Source organism: Petaurus breviceps, unplaced genomic scaffold, assembly GCF_028583685.1.
Source record: "Petaurus breviceps papuanus isolate PSGF00001 unplaced genomic scaffold, PetGlider_PUasm1.0 38, whole genome shotgun sequence".
NCBI classification, from domain to species: Eukaryota; Metazoa; Chordata; class Mammalia; order Diprotodontia; family Petauridae; genus Petaurus; species Petaurus breviceps.
Window position 1 is genome coordinate 22,998,038 of NW_027186304.1, and position 27,820 is coordinate 23,025,857.

At 40.3% G+C, this 27,820-nt stretch overlaps 1 protein-coding gene and 1 long non-coding RNA gene across 3 annotated transcripts in view; one reads left to right on the plus strand and one right to left on the minus strand.

Moving 5' to 3' along the window:
* Nucleotides 1–15,630, minus strand: part of VAPA (VAMP associated protein A) — a 72,477-nt gene extending 56,847 nt beyond the window's left edge. Inside the window, exon 1 of one of the 2 annotated variants that reach the window (XM_069099634.1) lies at nucleotides 15,438–15,630. In XM_069099634.1, the coding sequence (XP_068955735.1) occupies nucleotides 15,438–15,516 (79 nt within the window). In that variant the 5' untranslated portion in view covers nucleotides 15,517–15,630. The remainder of the gene's footprint in view (nucleotides 1–15,437) is intronic. The other variant, XM_069099635.1, reaches the window with a different exon arrangement.
* The window catches only part of LOC138170373 (uncharacterized), a 464,687-nt gene that overhangs the window by 283,331 nt on the left and 153,536 nt on the right, over nucleotides 1–27,820 (plus strand). The gene's annotated exons all lie outside the window — the stretch shown is intronic.

A 27,820-nucleotide genomic window follows, 5' to 3' on the forward strand; every position in this document is an offset into this window, starting at 1 on the left:
TTGGGATAAGACTATTTGACAAAAACTGCTGGGAAAACTAGAATATTGTATGGCAGAAATTGGGCAGAGACCATTATCTAACACCATATAACAAAATAAGTCTAAATGGGTGCATGATCTAGGTAGGTACAAAGGCTGATACTGTAAGCAATCTGGGAAAGCAAAGAATAGTTTACCTGTCAGATTTGTGGAGAGGGGAAGACTTTTTGACCAAACAAGAATTAGAAAGCATTATAAAATGCAAAAGGGATAATTTTGATTACATGAAATTGAAACGGTTCTGTATAAACAAAGCCAATGTAACCAGGATTAGCAGGGAAGTGGAAAATTAGGAAAGAATTTTTACATCCTATGTCTCTGACAAAGGCCTCATTTCTAAAATATACAGAGAACTGAGTCAAATCTGTAATAATACAAGTCATTCCCCAATTGATAAATGGTCAAAGGATATGAACAGGCAGTTTTCAAAGGAAGAAATTAAAGATATCTATAAGCATATGAAAAAAATGCTCTAAATCATTATTGATTAGAGAAATGCAAATCAAAACAACTCTGAGATACCACATCTCACCAGTCAGATTGGCTAAGATGACAAAACAGGAAAATGACAAATGCTGGAGAGGATGTGTACAAATTGGAACACTAATGCATTGCTGGTGGAGTTGTGAACTGATCCAGCCTTTCTGGAGAGCAATCTGGAATTATGCCCAAAGGGCTATAAATAATGTCATGTCATACCCTTTGACCCAGCAATACCACTTCTAGGGTTGTATCCCAAAGAGATCACAAAAGTGGTAGGAAGACCCATATGTACAAAAATATTTATAGAAGCTCTTTTTGTGGTGGCAAAGAATTGGAAATTAAGGGGGTGCCCATCAATTGGGGGATGCCTGAACAAGTTTTGGTATATTCATGTAATGGAATACTATTGTGCTATAAGAAACGAGGAGCAGATGGACTTCATATTTACCTGGAGAGGCTTATACAAACTGATGCTGAGTGAGAAGAGTAGAGCCAGGAGAAATTTGTACACGGTTACAGACACAACATATGTGTGACGACCAGCTTTGATAGACTGGACTCTTCTCAGCAATTCAGGGTTTTAAGTCAACCCCAAAAGTCTCATGATGGAGAGAGATGTCTACATCCAGAGAAAGAACTAGAAAGAACTGAGTTTGAATCCAGATTGAAGCAAACTACCTGCTCTCTTTCTTTTTCTTGTTTGGTTTTGTTTCCTCTTTCCCATTGTTCATTCCATCTGATACAATCCCTCTTTATAACCTGACTATTGTCTAACGTGAAAGTATTTGCAGATCCTATACTTGACTGTATGCCACCATGGGAGGGGGGAGGGGAGAAAATTTGAAACTCAAGGAATTGTGGAAATGAATCTTGTAAACTAAAAGTAAACAAATTAATAAAAACCAAAAAATTAAAAAAAAAAATCTGTCACTCTCCAGGGAAGGAGTGATAAAAGGTCTAAGCGATGTTTCCATAACAGCACTTAAATTTTCTCACTAATATTTTTAATACCAGAAGCAGTTTTAATTTTCTTAAAAACATTCAAAACACAATTTTAAAATTTACAATAAGGAATTAACATTTGTCACAAAATGTAGTCTCTAATTCATTTACAATGCCATAATCTTCTATAGATTGGGAAACAGAGATTCCCTTCCTCTTTATCTGAGTCTCTAGTCTGCCCTTCCAGCCTAGCCAGATACAGGCAGAGAAAGATTAATGCTTTTTTTTTTTCTTGGGGGAGGGGCTTTTTGGAGGGGGCAAGACAGGGCAATTGGGGTTAAGTAACTTGCCCAAGGTGTTGAGTGTCTGGGGCCAAATTTGAACTCAAGTCCTTCTGACTCCAGGGACAGTGCTCTATTCACTGTGCCACCTAGCCACCCAAAGATTAGATTTTTATAAGACTTTTAAAGTTCTTTTTTCCTTTGGTTGATCAGGCCAAAGGAAAAGGTAAGTCTGATTTACACAAACAACATGGTAAGGCAGGCCAAAATCAAGTCAGACACAACAAAAGAAATATACCTAATGACTGATGGTATAGTTTTTCTAAAACTACCTTTCCCTTTGAAAAGTTCTATTTTTCTTAATGCATCTTTTTAAGGCCCATCTCTGGCCCCTCCTGTTACAATAAGAGCATATTCATGATTCCCAGCTTCTTAGTGCTTGAAGGGGAGTCAGAGTTCTCAAAGTAATAGCTTTTTTAGAGATTTCGGCTCAGCTGTGGCTTGCTTTCCACTTCCTCCCTCTACAAGGCTACCTAAGACCTATAGTGAAAGGACTTGTAGAGGTTAAGCCAAAACCTCTAAAGACTATTACTAGATGAAACTGCCTGAAGAGGGGCCAAGATCAGGGGAGACAACCCAAGGCTTCATGCACCCAAAAAAGGTCTAGGGAGACTGCTAAGGTGGCACCCACTGGGGCATGTAAATCTCTTTCCATACGTTGGAGGAGCTGAAGGAAAAGGGGGAAAAACTCCCCATATCAGGAGGATTAGAAGGAACAAGACAGGATAAAGAATAGAGGACCTATTAAGCAATAAAAGTCAATAATTCATTTCTAATTTAATGTGAATATTTATGAGGCCCTGGCACTTCAAATTGCAAGGTCTGTCACTTTTAGTTTCAAAGTGGCAGATCTTAAGTGCTGCACAACTTTAAAAAGTAATTTTTCTACTGTGAAATTTCACTGATATTACAGTTCCTCCTTTTCTAGTCATTGCCTTAAATCATAGCTGGAAAATTGGCAGCAGAGAAATTAAGTACTACCTTTGATCCCGTTTATCCTCCCTAGCTCTCAAAGTCCAATTTTATGAAAGTAGGTCCCTGAGGGTTGTTTTAACATTCTATACTTCTTAAGAGTGTCTTTAATCTGCAGTTAAAAGTTCTTTCCTTTGGATTAAATTTGGGGTTTACTGAGACCAATGTGCAGATCTCTGTTCTGACATATCCCCTTCTAAATGGGAAGTTGTGATTTAGAACATATTTTACACAATTTAATAGAATTTCAGGTCAAAAATAATCATTTTTAATAGTTTCGAATTTCGCAGTATGTTTCTACTTTCTCTCATTGTCAAATAGCATTCTTCTTTGTATTGCTATTATTAGACCCCATAACTCTCCTGAGGAGTCCCAAAGGAGAGTGTCTCAGCCCCAGAAAACATCTAAAAAGGAATGATCTCTTTGGAAATCTCCAGAGATGTCTACCAAGAGAATACCCATGAAGGGAATATGATAATACCCTGGGAGCACACTCCCAAGAGGATTAACTAATAACAACCAAGGCTTTTCAGACCCTCTAATAGTTCGGAGACCACTACTACTAGAGGAAGGGGTCCCCCTCCATCCCTCTAAATCTTTCTGAAAAGAATTCCTATTATTCTCCTAAAATGATTCTCAGGGGAGCTCCCACAGGCCTACTAGATCCCTGAATTCAATTTTTAAAATTGAGTGATGGGGTGGTTAGGTGGCACAGTGAGTAGAGCGCCGGCCCTGGAGTCAGAAGGACCCAAGTTTGGATCTGGTCTCAGGCACTTAACTCACACACACACACACACACACACAACCTAGCCGTGTGACCTTGGGCAAATTACTTAACCCCAGTTGCCCTCCAAAAAGCAAAAAAAAAAAAATTGAGTGACATTTAATCCCACCTTAGCTCAGAAGAACTGGCTCAAACCTGGGGGGGGAAGGTCCAACCTCCAGGGTGGTCCCTCACAGAGAAGTTCCTCAGTCAAGTCACCAGAGCACTCTAAAGGTCAGCCCAGGGGGGTCAGTGTCCCTGCCATGGCTGCCAAATGTCATGATAAAAAAAAAAAATTTGCACTAAAGAGAAACTGAGGCAATAAATTTCCGAGAAGATCCAATTTATTTATTAGCAAGGCTAGCAAATGCCAATAAAAGGGATGTAAGTCTCCTCAGTAGCCAAGGACACATCTGACAATCAAGACAGACAGCTCTTTTACAATCATACAGAGAAACTCAGAAATAAACGGTGACATCATCTGGCATAACGAAGGTGTATCCTCACTGGTGGCTGGTCAGTGCTAAAGTTACTAATCCCAAGTTACATCAGTTTATCACAAGGTGAACATCTTTTGGAAAGTTCTATAGTTGATGACTTCTGAGGGAGAACAGGGAACTTGAGGTTTACATGTTATTAACTTATGATGGATTTGAATAGAGATGAGAATTTTGTATCTGGAAAGCCCTGAAGAAGGGAACTTAAAGGGTGGAGTGTGGCTTGTGTGACAAACAGGGAATTAAGACCTACAGGCTAAAAGAAGTTCAGAAGGAGTTCAAGCTCACACATTAAGGGAAAGTAACTAGTACACAGCAACTTGATTATTAATATATAGTAAAATAATATAAAGGGGGTATCAATTTTCAATTCCATACATTACATGTATGTCATACACAAATTTATTATTTACTACTTCTCTTTTTCCCTTCTTTCTCATTTTCACAGAATACCTAAACACACGGGCCTTTCTTTCTTCAACTAACACAAGCAGTGATTAAAGCAGACCTCATTGGAAGTTCTGTACTGACTCAACTTTAAGCTGGTATAGATATGATGAGTTGGTACGTATTTATGAAGAGCAGCTAGCTGGTGCAGGGGATAGTGACAGGTCTGGAGTCAGGAAGACTCATCTTCCTGAGTTTCAATCTGGTCACTTTGAATCTGGTCACACTTAAAGTGGAACCCTGGGCAACTTATTTAACACTGGCTGCCTCAGTTTCCCCATCTGTAAAATGAGCTGGAAAAAGAAATGGCAAACTACTTCAGTATCTTTGCCAAGTATCATTTGACCCAAATGAGGTCACAAAGAGTCAGACATGGCTGAAACAACTGAATAACATGTATTTATGAAGACAGAGATGATAGAGATCCATTGAGATACATAACTGGAAAGGAAATTGAGAAGCTGTGAAGTTACAAAGGAAGAAAATGAAAGACAAGCACTTACATGCATGCACTAAGTTCTGAAGGTACCAAATGTAAAATTTATGGAATGGAAATGAAATGCCCCCTTCAGTGCAAGGGTCCTCTGATGTCTTATCAAGTTTGAAAAACATTCACAAGAAAATTCCCCTCCCCCTTTTAGGTAATTGCAAAATATTTTCTAAATTATCTTCCAAATCACTGAAAAAATATTCAAAATAAATTTAAATTACACATTCAAACATTTATCATTATAATTTTTGGTGAGAATTTTTTAAATCAATGTGAATCTTGAATTATTCAGCACTTCTATAATAATCCTATTTCATGGAACTTCAATATAGTGTTATCCACCAAAAGTGATATTAAGCATAGTTATATTTGACAAAAGGGATGGAGGGGCTGTCATCTATACCAATAAAATGATCTCATTAAAGTAGGTTTCACTTGTAAAGCACACTTCTATACTGTGTGAATAGTTGTCACACTGGAGTCTGTTCCAAACTTTGCCACTACATTTGGTAGTACAGGCCTTGAAAACGGCATTACACCCAGCTCTGTCTGGAGCTCAGTCTCCAGCAGTCTAAAGAGCCTTCTAGACTTAAAAAGCCTACTGCTTTAGGTGGGAAATTGAGGATGTTTTTTTCTGCCTCATGGGAAGATGATCCTTAACTAAATGCAGCCACTTTTCAAAAAGCTATTAAAACATCCAAAGTATTAGAGCTTGAATCTAAAAGAGCATGGCAGAATCCATCTTCTCAAGAGAAAGAGACAGCTCAATAACCAAGGATTCCAGCTATAACAGAAGCTAGAAGCACAGAGAAGCTCCAGAATCATGTACCTGCCTGCAGTCAATTTAAACTATACATCTAGTAGAGACAATATATACATATATAGCATAAAAGTTCTTAGCAGAGACAATTAATCTGGCAGACTACTTGTTCGTTAGAGACAATGCATCCGACATAGTATCTGATGCAGAATATGTGTAACTTACTGGCCTGCCAGAGACCACACACAGCAGTCCTGGAAGGAGCAGTATGATAACACATCAGAAGATAGAACTGCCTGGCAATGTTGGAGTATGTATACGCTTCTGCATGTATGTTTGCCTGCCCACATCTTTGCCCCTCTATGCATTTGTTCAACATGTATCCATTCTTCACATTGATGATTATGTGTAAGCTTAAGGGGGAAATCTTTTTTACTATGTTATTTCATTAAATGTCTTTGCTTTGGAGGGAGGGAAAAGAGAACAGCATTACAGCTAAGACTCCAATTACTATTCTACTTGGTTTCTATAGCTAAGAATTTGATTTTCTTATTCAGTCCCACTGTCTCAAACTTTATAAACCCATCATAACCAGAAATTATTTACTAAGTGCCTACTGTGGGTCATAAAGTACTTTAAATCCCTTTAATATTATGACATGTTTCAAAATAGCTGAATTGAAATATTTCAGCATCATATCTCATTTTACCAACTTGACTCTCCCACAGGGCTGAGTAGGGCTACAGAACTAAGATTCATACGGCTGATGCACACAAAAAGTTTGTCAATAGCATCATCTTCAGCCAAAAATCAACTAATAACTTCTTAGAAAAGATCCTCTCCACTAGTCCTTTTTTTTTTTTTTTTCCAAAGATGCTGGCTAAGGGGTCAATATTGTACAGCAGAAAGAATATCTGGCAATAAATCAGGAAACAGGCCTTTTACACTCAGCTCTTCCATTAACGCACCAAGTGACTACACAAGTCATTTACTGAAACCTTCCTAGGACCATTTCCTCATTGCAAAATAAAACTGTTGGCCTACAGCAGTGGTTCTCAAAATGTGATCCTAAGATCTTGTGATAGTTATGGCGATTAAAGATTCCCCTGTATTGGCTTGGTTTTCAAACTGATTGTGTTAAAACCCAGAGCTTGTTAATCCCACCTGTGGGATGGACTTGTTGATGTGAAGAGAGGGTCCTGAACTGGGAGGAGCTGGTGACATAGATTTGGAGAGATGAGAGAGAGGCAGAAGAATTTTTTCCATAAAGTAATGTAATGCCAAGGAAAGGCAACTTCGCAAGGTTCAGAATACCAGCATAGGTGCTCTCCATTTTATTCAGTGACCAACCAAGAACAGAGAAGGTCAAAATATGACATCATTCATTTACTAAGGGTGATTAAATAATCTCCAAGTACTACCCCACCCCAGGACCTTCCAATCATTCAATCAATTACAAAGTCCCTGTTCTAAATACTTCTCCACCCCTAGGCTGTACCTTCATTTAGTCCACCACAAAGCCCCTCTTCTCAAATGGAGATTAGTTTCCAAACATAAGTAAAGTACATTCATTTGTTCAACCAAAGAACACAAAAAGGTCAAAAGTTCCCCACCCCTGGATCACAATTGAATCTACCCCAGAGTTATATCAAGTTTAAGCACAGCACTTGATACCCAAATGGAGGTCTTTTCTTCATCTTGAAAGGAGGCAAGTTCTCAGCAATCTTAGTTCCTGGGGAGACAAGGCTTAGCAAGGCCACAAGATACATTGCCAGTCCCTTCATTAATTCATCCTCTGTCTGTAGGACAGTCCTAGAACCCCTGAAAACATTAGCAAAACCCTCTCCCAGGATTTCTGTAGACATAGAACAAGAAAATCCTTCTTCAGGGCTTCTGAACCAACAGAAAGGTTCCCAGACCCCTGCAACAACAGCACTGTCCTTCACCAGTGGACAGTATTCACTCTGTCTGCAGGACAGTCTCCAGACCCCTGCAACCACAGCACTGTCCTTCACCAGTGGACAGTATTCACTCTGTCTGCAGGACAGTCTCCAGACCCCTGCAACAACAGCACTGTCCTTCACCAGTGGACAGTATTCACTCTGTCTGTAGGACAGTCTCCAGACCCCTGCAACAACAGCACTGTCCTTCACCAGTGGACAGTATTCACTCTCTGTCTGCAGGACAGTCTCAGGAGCTCCTAGCCAACAGCCAGGTTCCAGGACTTCTTCAACAAAAGGACTGTCTTTCACCAGTGGACAAATCTGGCAAAACAACATCAAAACAGACAAAGTACCAGCAAAACAGCCATGTCTCCTCAGTCCTTGGCAGCTCAGGGGGCAGGTCTTAAAAGTCCAGGGCAATTCAAAGTGGCCCTCAGCAATACTCTCAGTCTCTCTCTCTGCCTCCACAAGTGCTGCTGCCAAAAAAAAGTTCTTCTGCGTCTCTCTTGTCTCTCCAAATCTACGTCACCAGCTCCTCCCAGTTCAGGACTCTCTTTTTACATCAACAAGTCCATCCCACAGGTGGGATTAACAAGCTCTGGGTTTTAACACAATCAGTTTGAAAACCAAGTCAATACAGGGGAATCTTTAATTGCCATTACTATCACAGATCTGGGGAGGGGGGGGAGAGGGAAGGGGCTGCCAAGACCCTGGAGTCAAAACTATTTTCCTAATAATACTAAGCATGTTTTGACTATTAAAATACTTCCTTGTGTAACTACATTCATTATCTGTATGAGGCCAAATTTTCTTCATATACTTCAACCAAATCAATATATCAAAAAGAAGTGAATGAACAAGCAGATGTTAACATTAAAGAGATTTGCAAAAATATGTAAAACAATTCCACTTCTCACTAAATGCTTTTTAATCTGAAAGTTTTTACTTTTCCATTAAAATGCTATTCATGTTAACATATAATGGACTTATTTTAAATGATAAAGCAAATTTTAAATTATCAGTTTCAATTTCTAATATAGAAAATGTCAATTGCTATAGCCCATATAACCAAAAGCTCTTTAAGATTCTCAATAATTTTTTAAGAGTATAAAGTGATCCTTCTAAGACCAAAAAGTCTGACAACTGCTGAACTTAGAGGATCTTAAAAGTCCCTTCCACTCCAAAATTCTATATTATTCTGTTAAGTTTTTAAAACAATGTTCTTCCCTGTAGTTCTGAAGTCTTAAAGACCCTATTCAACACTAATCCACAATGGGGGGGGGGGGGTCCACCCCCATTTGCCCATAGTCAACCTAACATGAATTCCTATAATGAAATGTGCAATCTATGTTAAAAGACTTAAATGACCAAGACAAAAATGCAGTATCCCAACTCTGATATCAGATCTTCAAGACAGGAGGATAAATCTGAGTTTGAGCAATTTCTATTCTAAATTGTAATGCAAAATGATAATACTATAAGACTATACATTATTCAGTATGTCATACTTTCAGATTTGGCAAAGTAGAAGCCTAAAAAGGACTTTCATCTACCTTTCAGAGTCTATACTGTGATATGTGAATATGGAGTTCAAAACAGAAGATAATGTTTTTTACTAATCTGCTACTATAAATTATGGAAAATCAATACTAAATGTTATGTTTTAAAGTAAACAAGGGATTATTTTTCCTGAGTGTATCAAGCATATGATCAAGCAAAAAACGTATGACCTAACTCAGCCAAAATATTTTTGAGATAGAGTATGTGTACTACTACCATGTAAATTTCCAGTAACAGTTATTCACATACACAACATATTAACACATGTTAGGAAGCAAGTTTTACATAAGAGAAATACTGATTACAGAGTAATAAATTATGAATTTAGCACTTCAGATTCTCTTCCAAGTTCTAGAATTTGGTGTTTAAAACTTGGGAGGCACACTTAAAACCTTGGTACCTCAGTTTCACAGTTCAAAGATAGCAATGGTTGGCATGAGTCAGTTGAGCATATTTGAAATTCATGGTATAAAGAGATTTAAAGGTTCCTAAATGAAAAGATCTACTTAAATTGCAACCTTCAGGTTCGCTAACTCAATGTTTGAAGGTACCAAACCTTTTTGCTTTTAAAATTTATACCCAAGAGCCCTTAACAACTCAACAAACAAAAACTAGGATGTGCTAGGTCCTACAGGAACCAAAGACAACAAGATCCCTGCTCAAAAGTGTTTAAATCTAGTTGGGGAGAAAAAATTTGATTTAAATAACTGCATCTATGATCACCATTCTGCTACTCTAACAAGTAAGATTACCACTTTTCCCAAAAAACTTAAATACCCCTCAAAGTTAAATTGCTCTTTTGCTCCTGTAACTTCCCAATGTTTGCTCTAACAGAGTGAATTATGGAAGCATATGGGTCCTGATCCAAAACAACCCCCTCACATTAAAAAAAAATTATTCCTTTATACAAATAAGTCACTCAGTTAACTCAGCAGAGACAAAAATTATTTAGCTTCTCTCTTTTTTTAAGGTTCTCACATACAATAATCTCTCGTTTTAACTGAGGTACTCAAAGGTGTTCGTGAGATAAGAAAAGAAACATGGGGAGGAAGATGATTTGCAAGTAACTGAAAATCTGTGACTACATTCAATATTTTCCTCGAGTTTCAGAATGAGGGACTGAGGTCCTTTGGTCCAGACTAAGGGCAAGGTAGAGCTGTAACTTCTTCAGCTCACATCAACACAGAACAAAGTTCATTAGGAGGCAGACAATGGTACTCAACTGGGCCAAAGAAAAAAGGAAAGACATTTGAAAGGTGTATGGGTGAGAATAAAGTGGTGATAACTTTCTCCCCACCCCAGTTTTATTAATTTCAGCCTTTTAACCATTCTAATTAAAAAAGAAAATTCTGCTTAAAGAAAACCATTTTGGGGGCACAGTGAATAGAGCACCAGCCCTGGAGGCAAGAGGAACAGAGTTCAAATTTGGCCTCAAACACTAGACTAATCCTGGGCAAGTCACTTAACCTCAACTGCCTCCAAAAATAAAAGAAAGAAAAAAGAAAATCATTTTTAGGGGGCAGGGGCAAAATACTTAGAGAAAGAAGTATTTATAAAAATACAGTCACATGCGCTAAGCTTCTGCAAAGTAAAATGTCTGGATGCTAACAATGACCCAGCGTACATACTCTGTCACCATTCATCCAGTGACACTGGCCTCCTTGCTGAAGATATTCCATCTCCTAATTCCAGGCATTTTCACTGGCTGTCTTCCATGCCTAGAACTCTTTCCCCTCTCATCTTTGCTTTCTGGCTTACTTTAAGTCTCAGCTAAAATTTCACCTTCTGCAAGAAGACTTTCCCAGTTTCCTTCAGTGTGCCTTCCCTCTGTTGATTATCTCAAATGTATCTTATTTGTACATAGATATGTGCAAGTTGCCCCCCCCCCAATTAAACTGTGAGCCTCTCTTAAACAGCAGCAGTTTTTGCCCCTTTTTGCATCCCCAGCACTTAAAACATGCCTGGCACATAGAAAGTAGCACTTTTCCTTTACAAATATGCAATTTTATTCTCACAACAATCTTGAGAGGTATTAGTATCGCCTCCATTTCACAAATAGGCAAACTAAGGCAGAAAGCAGTTAAATGACTTGCCTAAGACCATACAGCTACTAAGTTTTCTGAATCTGGATATAAACTCAGATCTTAACTTTACCACCTAGCTGCCTCGACTTGAATCCCAAATTTTGATAAATTCATACCAAGTTCTCCCAAGTTTGCTTCCCAGAGTTATGCTATTTAATTTTTAAAAAAAATTCCTGTCTTTCCATGCTCAACTGCCATGGGATCTTTCGAGCTTTAGAAATGCAAGGAACTTTTAAAAAGTAATTTAATCCAATACCCTCAATTTTAAAATAGGCTAGGAAACAGGTAGAGAATGGTTCACAGGATCACATTTGAGTTGGACAGGATGCCAGGTCTTATCTAGTCCAATGTACAGAGAAGCAACTAGGAGAAGCAACTAGAGTTCAGAGAGGTTAAGAGACCTACATAGTCCCCTACTTCTTAGGATTAGTCTCCAACTTCTGGTCAACACACACATACAAACACCAACAGGGTAGAGAGTAGTCTCAAAAGAATTACCTGGAAGGCTCAAAGAGAGCTGAGCATTATTTTCTAACAGGGGAGCAAGTACATCTTGGGCTCAATATTGGGGGGGAAACCATTAAAAAAAAAACCTTATGGAAATGCATCCCCTTTTCCTTGAGTAGTTCAAGTTTTAGCTATAGCATCATTTTAAAAGTGTATTTAAAATTTTTAATTTATTTAAAATACTGAAGAGATAAATAGGGAAATTTCACATATTTGATCAGTTTGTTCAACCCATTTCATTTAATATTCTAATATGCTAGTCCTTTGCATAAGGTCAGTATATGTATAAGTATTTGCCCATTTGAAGACAACTCACCTGTAAGTGAATAGCTAAATAAGCCATCCCCCATTGGGGTCAAATGTTACAACTTCTTTAAAAGTTCATCAAAACTCTTCTGACTAGCCCTCAAATCTCACCATTAGTTCAAAGATCATCTATGTTTGAATAAATAAATGGCCATATTTTTACAATGGACAATAGGATAATAGATCTAGAGTTGCAAGAGATGAATGGGATATTGAGGTATAAAGAGGTTAAGTGATTTGCCCAAAATCACACATAAAATAAGTTGCAAAGGAAAAATTTGAATTCAGGACTCATGATTCCCAGAGTGTGCTATTACATCAAAATTTCAATGTAGTACTGCTCTCAAGGATGTAGATCTCAACCCAATCATAACTATCCTCTATTCATACAGAGGCATGAATTTACCACAGGGAGTCCACTCAATATGCCTTTCTTTCTCTTGAAGTTGCACAGATACCAACTGAGCATTCAGGCTGTCAATTTTCTTTTGCTTTCAAGATGTAACTGGCTCCTCATACATCTGACAGCACACTTTACTCCTATAAAATTCATTTATAATGTGCCTATCATGTGTCTCTTTACCCCTTTGGAGAAGCACTAAATTTATTCCATAATGTGCAGTTCTACAGCATCACCAGACTACTAAATAACTAACATTTATTACATGCCTATATGTCAGGCAATGTGCTAAGTACATGTTTTACAATTGTTAACTCATTGATCCCCACAGCAACCCAGAGAGGTAAGTGCTATTATTACCCGTTTGACAGATGAGGAAACTGAGGCAAAGAGGTTAAGTAACTTGCCCAGGGTCACACAATTCTTAAGTGTCTGAGGGAGGATTTGACCTCAGGTCTTCTGAACTCCAGGTTGGCACTGTAACCCACTGAGCCACTAATCTGCCTTACACTTTGGTTAAAAAGATTTGCCTTTGTTAAGAGAAGCTTCAAACTATTAAAAGAACTAAATGCATGACATCTCAAAGGTCATCTAACCTATTCTCCTCATTTAGGTCCATTTAACAAGGTCAGTCCAAAATATATATACCTGTAGACCAGGTCTATGGGTTATCAAAACCTAGACAACAGGCTTTCTATATCTATTTTTCCTGGTGTGTAGTATACATTCACCTTTCATGATTAATTCTTTTGCTGCAGTGAAGGTACAATGTTTTCCTAAGTTTGAAAAATAACTTCTAAATGTTCAAAATATTTATGATTACATTAGAAGCATAAGTCCATTTTTGAATGCAAAAAGATAAGCAAAGGCCTTTGACCTTGAGGGGAGGGTCCCCCTTTCTCCATTCTGGCATCAACATTCTAACTTTTCTCAAAAGAAACCCTCCAACTTTGCCGAAAAGGTAGCTTCTCACCTAATAGCAATTTCCAAGATTTCCAAAACTGATGGCAGCACAAAAGACTGTTTATCTTGCATTGCCGGTATTATTTCAGGAATACAGTCTCCCATAACAGAAAAAAAGTAAAACACACACACACACACACAAAAGCATTCACCACAATAGATTACATCAAAATATTTCAACAGCAGGTGGCTATTGATGTAATTTCAGGCTTTCAGGAAAGGTCTTTTTTTTTTTTTAACTAAACCATATGAATGAATATAATATACGGTAACCTAGTTCTTTCCAGGGTACCCCCATAACTCCTCAAAGCAGTAATAAATCTTCTTATACTTGCCTTGAAACAAAACTCTTACTCAACTGCTTACATAACTTTCCTATAGAAGTACAGGAAATAAACCAGTGTAAAAAAGCCAAACACTAGTTGTGTAATAGTATCCTAATAGTACAGCATCATAAAACTAATTTTCTGAACATAGAATGCAACTTTGCTATATTAACTTTCTTGCGAAGAGTTGCTGGCAAGAATGCAAGTTTTTGTTGACCTGACACTTCCCAGAACCTAACAGATTTATCATCATGTTTCATTTAACCCTTCGAAATGCTTCAACTTTTTTTAAACTAAGTAGAATTTTAAAAATTTAACATACTGACTCCCGAAAAAGACAGAGGACTCAACCATTTAGAAGGTAAGTGATGCCTCAGATGTCATCACTAAACTGTAAATTCTTGATCTTCATGCACAATGCCTGTGACACCGGTAATCCTTGGTTTTTTCATTCATTCAGTAAGTCCCCTAAACAACCTTCCATATCCCAAAGAACACCTGGCTTCCTACAATAATAGCCAAGACTCCACCTCCAAAGTAATCCACCCCACTCTCCGCAATTTAGGTCTACTTACAGTCTTAGGTATGTTTACAACTTGGGGCTCATTATGGCATTTGACCCTCAGTAAGGCTAGCAGGTAAGCTCACGGAAGTGATTTGCTCAAGGCCACAATGCAGTTTTTAAAGGGAGGCACAAATGCCAAGACTTCCGTTCCAAGGTAACCAGAAAAACACCTGGAAGAATCCCAGCCAGTGGCTTCAGCACCATCCAGCCCAACGACACTCCTCCTTGTCCCCTCACTTCACGAATGAGAAAAAGAAACCTCCCCATTAGGTGACTTGTCCGAGTTCACACGGGCCTTAAACGGCCGAGCACCCCTGACTGGGTAACTGTAACGGCCCACTCTTATTCTAACCACATCGTTTTAAGACAAGGCCTTTGAAAGAAGCTGTTTCACAAGTTTCCTTTCCTGCCTTTCCGGGGGACCTGCGGATCCTGGAGTATGACAAGAACAAACGGGCAGCCGGCCGCAGGTAAGCGGAACCAGGACGGAACGAGGGGCAGCACTCGCGGAGGAAAGGCTCCGCCATCACCCTCGGCGGGGTCGCCGCAGCGGCCCCCGAGCCCGGCCGGGCCCGGCGGAACAGCACGCGACACCCCCCGGGCCGCACACGCTCCGACGTCGCCTCCTCCGCCCGTCCCGGAAGCAGCCCGGGAAGGAATGTCAGCGGCAGAGAGGACCGCCGGGAGCCCCAGACCCACAAGCTGCCTCCCGGCGGGATCCCAAGATGGCGCCCCAAGCTCGGCTCGCCTTCCCTTCCCTGGGCCTCGGCCTCCCCCGCCACAAGCTGGGCGTGCGCGCGCGTGAAACTGAGGGAGTGTGGACGGGCGGGGGGGGAGGGGAGGAGAGGAAAGGCTGACGCCGAGAAAGACAAGAAGAGAGCAGGGGGCCGGGGCCGGAGACCCGGGGAACGGGAGAGCGGAGTGGACGGCGCTCCTGCCTTGTCGCCAGACCCTCCACCCCCGCCAAAAACAGAGGGGAAGAAGCCGGAGATGGGCGCCGACGGTCTAGATCTCCCCGCGCCCTCACCCAGGCCCACCTCGCTACCTACCTTTAAATTTGAGGTCTGTGGGCGGGTCGAGGAGCAGAATCTGCTCGTGCTTTGCCATGGCCCCGGCAGCGGCCGCCATCGGAGAGACAGCGCAGGGGGAGCGGGGGCGCGCCCGAGGCGGCGGTTTGCCTAGGTGGGGGGGGGGGGTCCGGAGGAGGGAGAGTAGGAGGAGCCCAAGGTAGGGGAGAGGAGAGAGCTGCCGAAGCGCCGGGGCTGTGGGAAGGGCACAGTCACCAGCCTGGGCTCACCGCTCGCTCGCTTCCTGCTTCAGCCAGCGGATCGGGCAGTCTGACCACCAGTCGCTTACCGCCCCCTCCACTAACAACTGACTCAACCTCACACCAGCCGCCGCGGCCACGCGCACTGCGATCTTCGCTGTCCCACGTGACACGCCCCTGCGTGCGGCGTGCGCGCCACCGCGGCGGCCTGGGCCTCCTCTTCGCCGGCCCCGCCCTTGGAGCCTTAGCGCGACCTGGGCCTTCACGCGCCTGCGCGCTCCCGTGTGCTTCTATAGATTTCTTCTAACCCGAAAGCCTTGCCGGGGATTCTTGTCAGTGGAAGCGCAAATGTCGCGTCGCGACGCGGAGTCTCCGCGGCCCCGAAGATGACTGTGTTCAGAATCAGTCCCTTCCCTCCCTTCGTCGCGGGATCAGGGAGTCAGAACGGAGATAGCACCTTCTAGGGTCTGAGCTGTGGAAGGGATACGAGGGTAACGACTTGGGGCAGGCGCCCTTAGAAACTACAGGTCCCAGCATGCACACTTCCAAGAGAGAGGAATACAGAGACGAGCCATTGGCTGTGGAGCATTCTGGGAGTTGGAGTCGTCCGCGGAGCACCCGATGCGCAGTGCACCTCGGAACTTGTAATGGGGACGGGACGGGCGAGCCGGAGGCCAGCCTCGGGCGGGAAGAGGAGCAAAGTCCGTTGGACAGATGTTGGGCGGAGCATCTCGTCCCCACGCTGGGCTCCGGAAGCCTTCACGAAGAGTCTCTTTGGCTGACTCTGGAGTGCCAGGCGCCCGCCTTCTACAAATGTGATGTGAAATCGAGCCGACTCCCAGAAGGAAGTGTCTCTATGTCATTAGGCTCGGGGGTGGGTGCTTTATTTGGCTTTTCGTTTTGTTGGTTTGTTTGTTTTGCAAGAAAGGCCTTATTTCAGATCCATCACTTTGTATTCCCAGAAGGGCCGCGGTACCTGGTATGTTGGAGCATGTCTTGTCAAGATCCTGCCCAATGATGCAAAAATCAGATAAGGAAATAGTACTAGCGTTAGAAAGCAGGCACGTGGCATGAAGCCAGGAGCACATATAAATCAGGGTTCAAACTGTGATGGTGAATTTGGATAGGTGGGGTCCCTAGTCATAAGGCTGGTAGAAAATCATCCCCCGAAGCACCACCCACCCAGCCCTTCTGCTTAACCAAGTTCTGCACCTTCTCATGTGCCGTTGATGCCGTGATGTCTCACACAAGGCACGGACTTTGCACCGTGACTGTAATGGCAACAAACCGCAGAACTTGTTTTTTTAATTGATGATTTAGCAACAAAGATAAGAAAAGGGGCCTCAAATTAAGCGCTTCGAAAATGTGTGGTGGACTGCCCTAGGGTAACACAGTGTGTGTGGGTTAGCTGCTATCCTTGAAGCAGTGGCTCGGTTTGTATGTAACAGACAGAACCGGCGCCGTTTAATAATGCCTAGCCCCACCAGCAGAGGACTTGGAATCCGTGCCTAAATTTGACAAAGGTAGATAGCTAAAGGGGGCAGCTAGGTGACTCACTGGATAGAGTGCTGGACATGGAGTCAGAAAGACCTGATCCAGCCTCAGCCGAACTGGTTATGTGAGCCTGGGCAAGTAAGTCACTTAACCTCTGTTTGTTTTAATCCCCTGGAGAAGGAAATGGTAAACCACTCCATTATCTTTGCCAAGAAAACCCTATATAAGTAAGGCATTGGTGAGCTATGGTAACTGGACTACAACAAAGCTGACTAAAACTGCTAATCTCACAGGTCAACAAAAGGTAGAAACTTCCCCTCTGAGATCCTCCTATTTATCTTGTATATGTCTTGTTTGTACATAGGTATCTGCATATTGCCTCTTTTCCCACTGCCTTAGATTATAAACTCTTTGAAAGTAGGGCTTGTCTTTTCCTTTCTTTGTATCCTTGGAGCTTAGCACAGTGCCTGGCACATAGTAGGTACTCTATGCTAATTGACTGCTTAGCACCATCATAGCTCAGTTATAATTTTCAAGCAAAATAAACAAGCCCCAATCACATGATGCTATTAGTCAAAATGTTGTAATGTAATACCAAGCAAAGGCAACTTCCCAGGTTCAAAATACCAGCATAGGTGCTCTCTATTTTATTCAGTAACAAACCCAGAACAGAGAAGATCGAAACATGACATCATTCCAAATACAGCATTAATACAGCATTTACTAAGTGTGATTAAATAATCTCCAAGTACTACCCCACCCCAGGACCTTCCAATCATTCAATCAATTACAAAGTCTCTGTTCTAAATACTTCTCCACCCCTAGGCTATACCTTAATTAAGTCCACCACAAAGCCCCTTTTCTCAAATGGAGATTAGTTTCCAAACATAAGGTCAAAAGTTCCCCACCCCTGGATCACAATTGAATCTACCCCAGAGTTACATCAAGTTTAAACACAGCACTTAATACCCAAATGGAGGTCTTTTCTTCATCTTGACAGGAGGCAAGTTCTCAGCAATCTTAGTTCCTGGGGAGACAAGGCTTAGCAAAGCCACAAGATACATTGCCAGTCCCTTCATGAATTTATCCTCTGTCTGTAGAACAGTCCTAGAACCCCTGAACACATTAGCAAAACCCTCTCCCAGGATTTCTGTAAACATACAACAAGAAAATCCTTCTTCAGGGCTTCTGAACCAACAGAAAGGCTCCCAGACCCCTGCAACAACAGCACTGTCCCTCACCAGTGGACAGTATTCACTGTCTGCAGGACAGTCTCCAGACCCCTGCAACAACAGTACTGTCCCTCACCAGTGGACAGTATTCACTCTCTGTCTGCAGGACAGTTGCAGGCCTTCTTAGCGAACAGCCAGGTTCCAGGACTTCTTCAACAAAAGGACAGTCTTTCACCAGTAGACAAATCTGGCAAAATAACATCAAAACAGACAGACAAAGTACCAGCAAAACAGCCATGTCTCTTCAGTCCTTGGCAGCTCAGGGGGCAGGTCTCAAAAGTCCAGGGCAATTCAAAGGGGCCACCAGCAATTCTCTTAGTCTCTCTCCACGAGGTGCTGCTACCAAAAAAAAAGATCTTCCGCCTCTCTCTAGTGTCTCTCCAAATCTACATCACCAGCTCCTCCCAGTTCAGGACTTTCTTTTCACATCAACAAGCCCATCCCACAGGTGGGATTAACAAACTCTGGGTTTTAACACAATCAATTTGAAAACCAAGCCAATACAGGAGAATCTTTAATTGCCATTACTATCACAAATGTGTTCACTGGAAGTGCAGTGAATTTGTCTTTTATTTATGTTTAATTTGTCAATAACCTTTTGCATTTGGAATCATTTGGGAGACATGGGAAACACTGGCACATGAGCACCCATCATGGCACGGAGGAATCCAAGAAGGTGCTGTGCTCCAAGAGCAAAGCAGAATTTCAGTAGCTCAAAGAAGCGCCAATTTAGTCATATGGACTATTTGTGCCCTACCTGTAGTCAAGTCTTCTGAGCTTGTATTGGTCTGATCCGCCAGTCAGACACGTTGTACACACTGCCCCTGACAGTGACGCCATTTTGGTCCTCTTCCAGTACATAGTAACCAACATTTTGCATAAGATCATATGTCCTCGAGGCTTGCCTAGCACTTTGAAAGAATCAGTCCTACTTACACAATTAGATTTTGGACCTCCACCTTCCAAGTGCCTTTTATTGGTCTGATACTGATTCCTGGAGATCCAACATAAGAATTTCATTCCTTGTGCTAAGACACTGGGAAAATGTCCAGAATTCCTGGAAAACATGCAGTCCCTGTTAAACCTTAGTGTAAATTCATTTGTCAGGAACTTTCCAAGAGATGACATGCTGAAAACTGGTTTTGACAGAGAGCAAGATAAAGGAAAAATATCTACAGGATACATACACACAAAACAGAACTCCTTAATGAGGCCAAGTCTGAATTGGGGGCCCTGGAAAAATCAAGGGGGAAGCATGAGGAAGAAAGGAGTATTAAAAGGAAAAGTAGATACTTTGGGGTAGGGTAGACTTTTGAGGTCATCTGTCTTTAAGGTGGGTAGCTAGGTGGTATAGTGGATAGAGAACCAGTTCTGGAGTCAAGAAGATAAGAGTTCAAATCCACCCTCCAGAGGTTTACTAGCTGTTTAACCCTGGGCAAGTCATTTGCCTCAGTTCCTCACTTGTAAAATGGGGGCACTCTGGAGAAGGAAATGGCAAACCACTCCAGTATTCTTTGCCAAGATATGAAACAACAGCATTTTGAAGGTACTGTTAAGTACTATAAATAATGGATATTGTCCTAATTCTGCAAAAGTTTGTGGCTTCAGAGTATTTTCTCCATTTTGGGAGTATGATTATTAAATCTCTTGTCAGAATGGGACCTCACAACGTTTCAAATTAAGAATTTCTCTACAATGGATACAACTAAAAGAGGTTAGGAAATATTTCCTTAGCAATGTTGGGCTAAATAAATAAATGTTACCATTGTTTGCTTTGAAACACTGCAATGGTATACAAAGTTTTTCTTAAATCAATCTTGTAACTATTTAAAGACTTCTTAAAAATAGATGAAATTTGTCTGAATAGTTTGTCAACACATTCATTTGCATAGTTGTCATTAGGGCCTACTGCAGAACCTGATATTCCACAGAAAGCATTAAAATTTCAACAAAAATTACATTCCTTCTAAACAGAAAATGGTTGATAGGAAACAGCCTTCTGTTCTGTATTTATGCTTGTTCTTTAGCTTGTTGAGGTTAGAGAGGCATTTATAAGGGCAAAATAAAATTGCTTAGTCAAATTACTGTGTACTAAAGTTCAGTGGAGTTTTCTTTGACTTAGGTTGTATCCCTAAGGCCACCATTTACAAAAAAATAATAATAATAAAGCACCTTGAAGAAGGGTTAACTTTTTTTTCCATGTAGATCTAGGTGATAGTGTCGAATAATCTTGTAGTAATGATTACAAAACATTGTCAAAGAGAAGATGCTACTGTTCCCTTCCTTCCCTGGATACTTTAGAAAATTGCCCCCAGGTAATTTAAATAACCCCCACCTAGCTGCCCGAGGTAAAATGTGGAAGCACCTTTAGGATGGTGGAAGAAAGTTGCTTGCTGCTATGGATGTTACAAGAGCATTCACTATTGCTTTCCATAAACTGCTAAAAAATCTTGTTCGTGTTTTGAGCCTTGTGAATCCATGAACTAAAAGAGGAGTTTTTAACCATACCTCTGGGCTTGGGTTGGGGCACTGTTTAGATACTGAAATTCCAAATTATCTTTTTGGTAATAACAATAAGTGAGAAATTCCCCAAAGTATATCACTCAAAGATTATATATATATGGTTATTAACTGACCTGGAAGCATTACTAGCTCCAGTTGTTCGGCATCATGTGACTATAGCGGGGTCGAAGAGCAAGTGACCATTGCTGATTTCTCCCAGCCCCCTAGTCTTGCATAACCAGAGTCCCAAAACCTATTGGTATGTGACTTTTCTCTTTGGTGGAAATCACTGGCCCTGTACTTACAGATTTGGAGAGTGGGAAAGAAGGGACTTCATCAGTCTCTGAAGTTCCTTGGGGTTTTTCAGTCTCTTCAGGCTTAGAGTACTTCTGGCTTCTAGCTTAGAGGAGATTCAAGATGCCAGCCCCACTTCAGGTTGCTGAAGAAAAAGACTGAAGGAGCTGGCAGTCTTCATCATGTCCCTTTCCCTAATTTGCTATGATGGAGACTTCAAGGAACTTCCCTTTGGATGAAATCTAGGACTCTTTCCTTGTTGAACTGAGTTATCTCACTCCCTGTGGGAGAATGCCTTCCCTGAATTATCTGGCATACATTCTCCTATGTATTTTTTCCCCTGATTTCTGTTTTGCTATTCACTTAAATGAGGGTTTGGGATTTGAGGTTTGTTTTGTTTTGTTTTGTTTTTCATTTTTCTGTTTTGGTTTCTGCTGTTCGCTATCTCCTATATGTATTCACTATAGGAGAGATATTTGGTGAGGAGTTAGTCTTTAAATATAAAGCTTGAGATCCTGCTTCCCACATTGATGAAACAATTATCAAAAGTTAGATTGAACCTGAAAAGTCCCCTAGAAGAATAACATTTGAGGGAACAGATAGATGAAATTCTAGCCTGGTGCCCTTTAATGGTAATGGGAATTTGAAGATCTTCCCTGCTTTGAAAATAAACTCTTGGTGGGGCGGCTAGGTGGCCACAGTGAGCAAAGCCCAGCAGTCAGGAGGACCCGAGTTTGGTTCCCACCTCAGACACTTAACACCCACGCCAAAAAAAAAAAAAAAAAAAACAACAACTAGCTGGTAACCTTGGGCAAGTTACTAAACCCCAATTGCCCTCCAAAAGGCAAAAAAGAAAAGAAACTCTGCCCCCTAATAGGCTGAATGTAGTCACGTGGAGCCTCTGGTGGGAGGAGTTTGCTGAAGGGTGGAGCAGAGCCCACAGGAAACTGGGAGTCAGAGCCAGAGAGATGGTGGGAGAGAGAAGATGCTCAAGCAAGGAGTTAGTTGGGTTTGTGAGTAAAAGAAGCTGAGAAATTAAATGACTTGCCCAGAGTCACTCAGCCAGTATATGGCACAGGAGAGCCTTGAATCCATATCTCTGACTCTCAAGTCAGTTCTCTTTTTGTGAGACAACTTGACCTATTGATAAAGCACTCATTCCACTAAGCACTTTACCTAGACTCTGTAAGCTAAAGACCTTAATTTTGATTCCTGGAAAAATTCTGGAAGATCCTGTATTACTAAAGGGATAGTTTATGAACATGTAAAAAAGAAAACTGATCACCAAGCCAGAATGGCTTCATCAAAAACATGTCATGCTATTCTAACTTCATTTCCATTTCTGACAGTTATTTATAATGTTTATATCTTATATGTATGTAGTTATTTGCATGTTGTCTTCCCCATTAGAATGTAATCTCCTTCAGGGCAGAGAGACCTTGTTTTTGCCTTTCTTTGTAGTTCTAGTACTTGCTTTCAAAGAGCTTACATTCTACTTCGGGGAGGGAGACCTAAAATCACATTAATGAATTTTAGATAAATAAGCTGCCACTGTTTATTATCTTAAAGGAACAAGCAAATTAACTTCCCACTGAATTCTACTGAAGAAAATCACAGCCATAGCCAAAAGTGCCATATGTAAGATATGAAAATCTCTAAGTTGCCAGGAAACAAATAAAGGAATGAAAATTACCCCCATATGAAGAAAAAGGACCACCCCACTCAAAAAACAACTGAATAAAAAAATCAGTGATCCTGATAGAGACACTTCACCTTTACCTGTAAGACAAATTTAATTCAAATCAACCAGCAGGTACTAAATGCCTGCTATTTGAAAGCCACTGTGCTTAGGGAAGTACATGAATGAACATATTCAGATACTCTCTGCTGCTTCCAATCCAACTACAAAGAAATTTGGGAGACTTGGTACTGTATGATGATGGAAAGTATCTAGTTGGCTGCATGTGCATACAAAATGTGTGACCTACCCATCTCTCTCTTTCATGGCATCCAAATGAGGAATTTTGAGCTGTTAGGTAAAAGAGAAGCAGCTGGCTGAATTCCCCCACTGTGCCACCATGAATATATGGCACCTGCTTCATCTATGTTTATTCTTTTTTGTTCTTCAGTGGAGTACTCCAAGATAGATATGTCCAGGCAAGGATGTAGTGAATTCTGGATAATCAGAGGTCTCATCAGGGATGCCACTGGTGATAAGAGCCCATAGCAAAGTCTACCAAAAGTAATATCAATAACCCCAGGAGTTGGAAGATGACCAAGCTGCAACCTTGAGACCCATACCCTTTAACCCAGAAATACCACTACTAGATCTATACCACAAAGAGATCAAAGAAAGAGAAAAAGGACCAAAATGTATCCATATGTATATTTATGACATTTCTTTTTGAGGTGGCAAAGAATTGGAAACGGAGGGAATGTCCATCAATTGGAGAATGGCTGAACAAGTTATGGTATATGAATGTGACAGAATACTGTTATTCTGTAAGAAGCAATGAAGGGGATGATTTTGGAAAAACCCGGCAAGACTTAGGTTGAACTGATGCAAAGTGAAGTGAGCAGGAGTAGGAGCACAGTTTATACAATAACAACAATATTATAAAGAAAACTAACTTTGAAAGACCTAGAAAATCTTATCAATACAATAACCAATCACAATTCCAAAGGATTCATGATAAAACATTCTATACACCTCCAGATTAAAAAGCTGATGCATTCAGAGTACAGCTTAAAACATTTTTCTTCTTTTTCTCTATTTTTCTTTCTTTTTTAATATTTTGGACATGACTAATGAGAAAAAATTTATGACTATATAAAAAAAAGAGAACTAAATGGGCTCAGGAAGCAATTTTGTGGGCATCTTAAGGACAAGAGAGATTGCAGGGGGGCAGTTGATCAGCCTAGCCCAGAAGCAATTAAACCCAGTGACAACTGATGTTTTGCTCTTCCCAGCCTAAGAGCAAGGGAAGCAGCCAGGCCCAGAAACAAATGACATGGCCAGCAGAGAACTACACCTAAGGAAAACTTCATAAGGAATCTATCAAGGAATAAAAAGATTCCTAGTGTCCCCATTTAGGAATTTACAGCTTTGCCCCATTCATACCTTGTACAGAAAAGGTGCTACAAATTAAAAAAAAAAATCTTCCTTAAAATTTATATCTATATGGGGTTGATTAAAGGTGTTCCTAATTAACTTGAACTTCTAGGAGGGTAGCATTTATTTAGGGTTTTGCTTGTGTCTTGAAATGAAGAGAATGGATACATCCTTGGTGTCTCTGATAATATAGATTTCGCTATTGGGAAATGAATTAGTTGGTTAGAAACTGTGTTTCTATCTTATTAGATCCTCACAATAGTCATGAAAGGTATATAATGAATGGATTATTATCCTGATTTTACAGATGGGGATCCTGAGGCTGAGAAAAGTTGTACCTTGTCCAAGGTCACAAAGTCAATAAGTTGAAAATCCACAACTCACACCTAGCTTTCTTTGTTATGAGTCCAGTGCTCTCTTCCACACCACCATGGTGTTTCCTCAAAGAGATGAGAGCCTTTGGTCAAAACCTTCTCTCCCTGTTACCCCCATCCAGCTATAATGGGATGATAATGCCTTATCTGACCACAACAACCAGGCACTAAAATTTACTCATATCTATCCAAATAGCTAGCATATGTGGGATCTTAGGGAAACTTCAAATCACATTAAACAGAAGTAGCCTAATACACTCCTTAGTCATAAAGAACCCCAAATACAGTGTTTATAGCCAAATGCCAATACATTGGTTCCCAGGCTGAAAGTTGTTTAATATACCTCTTTTTGAACTAACCAACCATAAACAGTATCAACTAGGCTTTTTTTTCTTTTCTAAACCTTGCTTTATGGTCATATAGATACTACCTAAACAGTCATAAGATTTTTTGTTTCTGATCTTTTAACCAACTCACAAAGGTACTTTATGAATTGTACCACTATTAATCTTTTAGGGTGTTGCTTTAATAATGACTCAAAGTCCTCTTGATTACTCATGCTTTCTCTTCCTGATCCCTATGCACACATGCACACATGCGCGCGCACACACACACACACAGATCCTGCCCTACTTAATTTTCTTTTGCATTTATTGAATATCTTATGTCAATTCAATAAAGATTTATTAAGTTGGAGTTACAAAGATTTTTTTTTAATACAGTCCCTGACATTAAGGAGTTTTAATTTTACTGAAAGAGGAGTATTGGAATATAGAACATACACAGATAAGCATAATCCATGTCAGAGTATGAAAGGGGACAAAGGGGAGTTCCAGACAAAGTGTTCTGGGAATATTTTAGGAAAAAGCAAGTACTTTCCTGGGGATGGGGGTGAGGGGACAGAAAAGTCTTTACAAAGAAAATGGTACCTGAGCCGAGTCTTAAAGGAAGGTTTGAGAAGTGGAAATGAGGAAGAAGTGCACTCCAGACATAGGGGAGAGGTCTGAAGGAATGCCTGCAGATAAGAGCCAGCTTTCTCAGCTTGTCGAGTTCAGGGATCAACTAATGGCACAGTTTGAATGAAATACAGAGTGTGCGGTCAGACTAGAAAGGTATGCTGGAGTTAGATTGTGTAGGGGCTTAAATGTCAGGATAATAAATCTCGATCTTACAGTCAATAGTAAGTCACTACAGTTTTTTGAGGAGGGGAGGAACATGGCCACACAGATCAATTTAAATCACTTTACAATTTTCATTTTCTAATACTACATTCAGAATAACTTTACTATAATTGGCAATGATACTTTTTTGGTAGGCAAAGAAAGTAAAATCACATTCTAGAATACCACAAATTAGAGGAAGAGCTGAAGGCAAAAGTCTCCCTGTTTCTCTGACTTTTCCTATGTACTATGACTTTTAAGTTACAAAATTATGATATCTCAAAGTGATATAGTGACATATTAGAAAGCAATTGACTTGTTAATTGTTGAAGGTAGAAATTCTGAAACATTTAAGTTAAAACCAAATCCTTCTGTTAACTTCTTTTGGTTTGCTATAGAAAGTGCATTAATCAATAGCAAACATACACCCTTTGGTATTTGACCTTAGTATCCATGCATCATAAGCCAAAACAATAATTTCCTCCTACAAGGAAGCATTGCTTCATACTCTGTAGGTCAGTAATACTTCATACATCTTGTGGCTTTGATGGGGGGGAGGGGGGAAGAAGAAGGATTTCCTAGTTAAAAAAAGAAATAGTGACTATTACATGGGTATATAAATGGCTTCAGAAAGCTTCCTTTTGAAAAGAATTTAACCATTTCTCTCCTAGTTATTTTTAGCATCTTAACCATTTCAATTTTTTTCTTCTGTGGTTGCTTTGTTTGTTACCAAGTCTCCAAGTAAAATTGCCAGGTTTATTTCATAGAAACTACAGAAGAAATATTAAGATTCTAAGTATAAGCAAACCAATAGAATGAAACTTCATGATATTAAAAACAGGGCTGGAAAAATAGATAGAATTTTATTTCACCCATCAGACATCTAATAAAATTATTACATCTCCTCCCCACACACACACTTCTATTTATTATCTCTTGTAATGATATTCTCTAAAGTTTCTGAAGCTTGGCGTACACCCCTGTGCTGGCTCTCCTCCAGACCAGGAATGTTCTTCATGTCTTCTGCTTCCAAGTTCCCATGGTTTCCTTCTAGTCTCTGCTCAAAGACCACCTTCTGTGGGGGGCCTTTCCTTGTCCCTCCAGACCCAGGATTCATAACCTGGGGTCTATGGACTTTATACATACATACATACATATATATATATATATATATATACACACACATATATGCACAAACATGTGTGTATATAGTCATCATATATTTTTTATTTTATTCATCTAAAACATTATTCTGAGAAGGGGTACATGGACTTCATCAGACTACCAAGAGAGTTCTTGACACGGCAGAGGAGAAGAGCCCCTGCTCCAGATGTTAGTGTAGCAGCTGTCCTTTGAGATGACCTCCTATGTATTCTGTCTATATGTTGTTTATACCTTCTTATTTTCATGCTGTCTCCCTTATTAGAATATGAGCTCAATGATGGCAGAGGTTGTTTGTATTGCCAGGATTTAGCAAGGTCTCTGGCACATAGTAAGTAAGGGGTTAATAAATGCACTAGCACCCAAAATATTCCTACTCCTACCCAAAGAAGTAGGAAGACTGAAGAGAGGCAAGAAAAACAGCAAATAGAAACACCAAAGAGGAGAAAAATAACTTTAAAAGCACTTAAGAAAATACTAACCAAAATTAAAATGAGTCAAACAAAGAAAAGTACCAGTACTACTTTAATTTTAGAATATTATACAACAACTGAGAGAGATAAACTACCTACTGGAAACAAAGGAGATGGGAGAAAATTAAGCAAATATTCTGAAAGATATCTACAAATGGATAAACACATCCAAAGAAAATTAAGCAAAACTCTCAGTACTAAGAAAATCACAAAACAAAATAAAACATAATCTTTAAGGAAGTAAAATAAATCATACAATACGACTAAATTAAAAAGTACTAGAGAAAATAAAGAAGAAAATTACTAAAACAGAATAAAATAGGAAACCTCAAAAAATTCATAGAAGCAACCAATAGCAGACTT